Here is a 3,058-nt window from a genome sequence, read left to right on the forward strand (position 1 = left end):
TCTGCCTCTAGTTTGCAAACTTTCAGGAAACACCTGCTTCTTCTAAAAAATTATCCCTGCAAGACGCTTCCAAAGGGCCTCTTTATGATCGTCTGTAATTGCACTCAGCCTAGGAAAATCACTTAATAGAATCAAATACATAAACCTCCAGATTGAATCATTTCATCCCAGATGAAGACACCGAGATTAAAACACAATAAATGTATCACTGGAAAAGAGGGAACTTATGAAAGGATTTTTATTCAGATTGTTTTCCAGAGATCGTTGTTTTAATTTCCGCCTCCCCCGGCCACTGAGGATGGGCAGGACTCCCTCTGATCACTCTGCTGCTACGTTCTCCTCAGCCCTGAAGTTGTTTGATGATCCTGACCTCGGTGGGGCCGTCCCCCTGGGTGACCCCTTACTGCTGCCGGCAGCACCTGCGAGTGGAGGGCCCGCGCCTCGCCTGGGCTACGGAGAGGCCGCCGAGGAGCTGTTCAGGTACCCCGTCCCCGGTGTGCTTCCCAGCTCTGCGAGGGGCCTGGGCCGAGCCACAGACCTGGCCCACCGTGGGAGCGTGTCACCAGCCTTGGCCTCTGAGGGAGGGTCCTGGCCTGGGAAGGCAGGCGCCGGTGGGTGGCAGCTGGCCCCCGGGGCAGCGATGGGACCCGGTGAGGGCCGGCGGGTCCAGCAGCTCGGCGGGTTCCAGGAAGGTAACTTTACGCCTGAGTCATTCTCTTTCCCTTCCACACTCATACTTCAATGGTTTACGTAAAGAATAACAGTGTCTTAAGTGCAAGGGCAAGTACAACTGGCATAAAAGGGCTTGGGAGCACATAAAGCCGACCGTTGGCAGCTGCAGCTCACCGGGACAGCGGGCGTGCCCAGCAGGGCCCAGCAGTAGGGCTTACGGGGGAGAGCGAGGCAAGTCTGCTGTGGAGGAGGATGGGCAGACGGTGTGCGCACGAGAGCACTGCTCACGGCCTTGACCTCAGTCCTCCCCATTGCTCCGCTGGGTGCTGTTATCGCCGCTTTATAGGAAATGGATATTGGGAGGTCCGAGTGCATTGGCACCCAGGTCCCCCTGCCCGTGTCCCGTCCTCCCACACCTTCGAGGACCCTCCAGCGCCTGGACGAGGAGAGGCTGGGCGGCAGCTTCCCGTCCCGGGGCTTGGAGTGCTCAGCCCCGGGCGTCTCTGCATCGCATCATCCGGGCCCCCCGGATGCAGGCCGTGCCTGGCGGTTCACGGGAAGCTGAGCTGTTTCTCTGCAGGAACCACCGTGTGGCGTGGAGGCACTGGCCCGGGAGGCTGTGGTTGGCACCCGCGTTAGCAGCCGTGGGCATTGCACAGTCTCCGAGTCCCCGCCGCCCGAGCCACAGCGGGGCTGCTGCTCACGTTTGCATCTCCCCACGCCCCGCATCTGCTCACGCTTCCCCTGTGCCCTCGCCCCTGGCCTTCTGGCAGGCTGGAGGAGCCGGGGTTGTTATGTATTTAGGGGAGAAACTGAGGCTCGGGGAAGCGGAGGACGGGGTCAGCTCTGGTGGCAGCAGGGCCCGGTGGGGTATGTTCCACCCAGGGAGCCTCTGCCGCCTGGAACTCGGCTCGTCCCAGCGGGCAGCTCCTGGTGGAGTCGATTCTGAATCCGTGACGCAGCGCTCACAGGCCTGGGGCCTACACCACAGCCTCGGGGGGTGTCCAAAGGTGTTACCTTCAAAGGGGCCCCGTGGCCGGGCGGCCGGGGCGGCGCCTGGTGAGCAGCCTCTGAGCACGCGAGTGTCTTGGGGGGAAACATTTCACGGCGTCCGTGGGACCCATCACCCGGGACGCAGAGCCCAGCTGGCAACGGGGCGCTCGGAAAGGGGGCCTGTGCGGCCACCTGGGTCCGCTCACTTCAGGGGCTGAGCTCTCCTCCGGACCAAGTTCAGCTGGAGGAGGCGGGGAGCAGGGGCCTCACTGTTGTAGGTGGGGTGCGCCCGCCCCCAGTTGGCTCCTGCCCCAGGAGGCTGTGCTCAGGGCGTCTCCCTCTGGTTCCCTAGAGTGGAAGAGGACTTGGACCAGATTCTGAACCTGGGGGCTGAGACCAAACCCCAGCCCCCGCCTAAGCCCAAACCGCCCGTGGCAGCTAAGCCAGCGCCACCCAGAAAGCCAGCTGCTCCCCCCAGAGCGGGCCCGTCCGAGGCCGCAGCCGGGCCGCCACCGCCACCGCCGCAGCAGATCCAGGCCATGGACGAGATGGACATCCTGCAGTACATCCGGGACCACGACGCGCCCGGCCAGGCCGCCCCCAGCCTCTTCTGACCCTCCCTGCCCTGTGCTGGCCCCGGGCCGGCAGCCCCTCCCCGTGGGGGCCTGGGCCGAGGTGGGGACTGTGCCTTGCAGGCCCAGACCTCTAGTGCTGGGGGTGGAGGGGGGGGCGTGGAAGCCAGGGTCACAGGACCCCTGTCCTATCTGTGCCTTTTTCTCTGGCCGGTGGGGTCACGGGCCCCTGTGGGGTACAGAGAGGGGGTCCCCAGAGGAACTGAGCCCAGTTACCTCAGCCACAGCGTGTGGAGGGGGAGCTGGTGGGGATCCTGGCTAACGGGAGCCTGGCCCCAGGATGGACTGGGACGGGGAGCCCAGGGCGGCTCATGCAGGGCAGGAGACTGTGTCCACTTGTGCCCACCGGCTCTGCCGCCTCTGCATGGGATGGAGGGCCTGCCACCCTGAGTGGGGCTGGGGGCAGCATGGCCCTTGGGCCGGTGGCTCTGGGAGGGGTCCCCCAGGAGAGGGATGTTGAGTGGGTGCCTGGGGGAGCCTGGCTGGTTGGGGCGTCCCTGAATCCCCTCTGGTTCCCAGGTGCTGAGCAGGGTGCTTTCCTGTGTCCAGTTTAGAGATATCAGGCCAGCCCTCCTGGGGTGTGGGTGGCCCAGCAACCCCAGGTCTTCCTCCCTTCCTTTCCCAGGGGAGACCTGGCCAGATAGACCCTGCCCCCCAGGGCCTCTGGCCATAGAGCCGGGGCCAGCCCGGCAGCTCTGAGCTGCGATCCCAGCGCCTGCAGGGCTCGGCCCGGGCCTGGGCCTGGCGTGCGCCTCCCGTGC

At 64.8% G+C, this 3,058-nt stretch overlaps 1 protein-coding gene across 1 annotated transcript in view; it reads left to right on the forward strand.

Moving 5' to 3' along the window:
• HS1BP3 (HCLS1 binding protein 3) overlaps positions 1-2,773 on the forward strand; it is a 20,532-nt gene extending 17,759 nt beyond the window's left edge. The window contains exons 6-7 of the mRNA XM_023756428.1: positions 345-480; positions 2,018-2,773. Of these exons, the coding sequence (XP_023612196.1) occupies positions 345-480; positions 2,018-2,279 (398 nt within the window). The 3' untranslated portion in view covers positions 2,280-2,773. The remainder of the gene's footprint in view (positions 1-344; positions 481-2,017) is intronic.
• The last annotated feature ends 285 nt before the right edge of the window (positions 2,774-3,058 follow it).

This window comes from Myotis lucifugus, unplaced genomic scaffold (genome assembly GCF_000147115.1).
Source record: "Myotis lucifugus unplaced genomic scaffold, Myoluc2.0 scaffold_94, whole genome shotgun sequence".
Lineage (NCBI taxonomy): Eukaryota > Metazoa > Chordata > Mammalia > Chiroptera > Vespertilionidae > Myotis > Myotis lucifugus.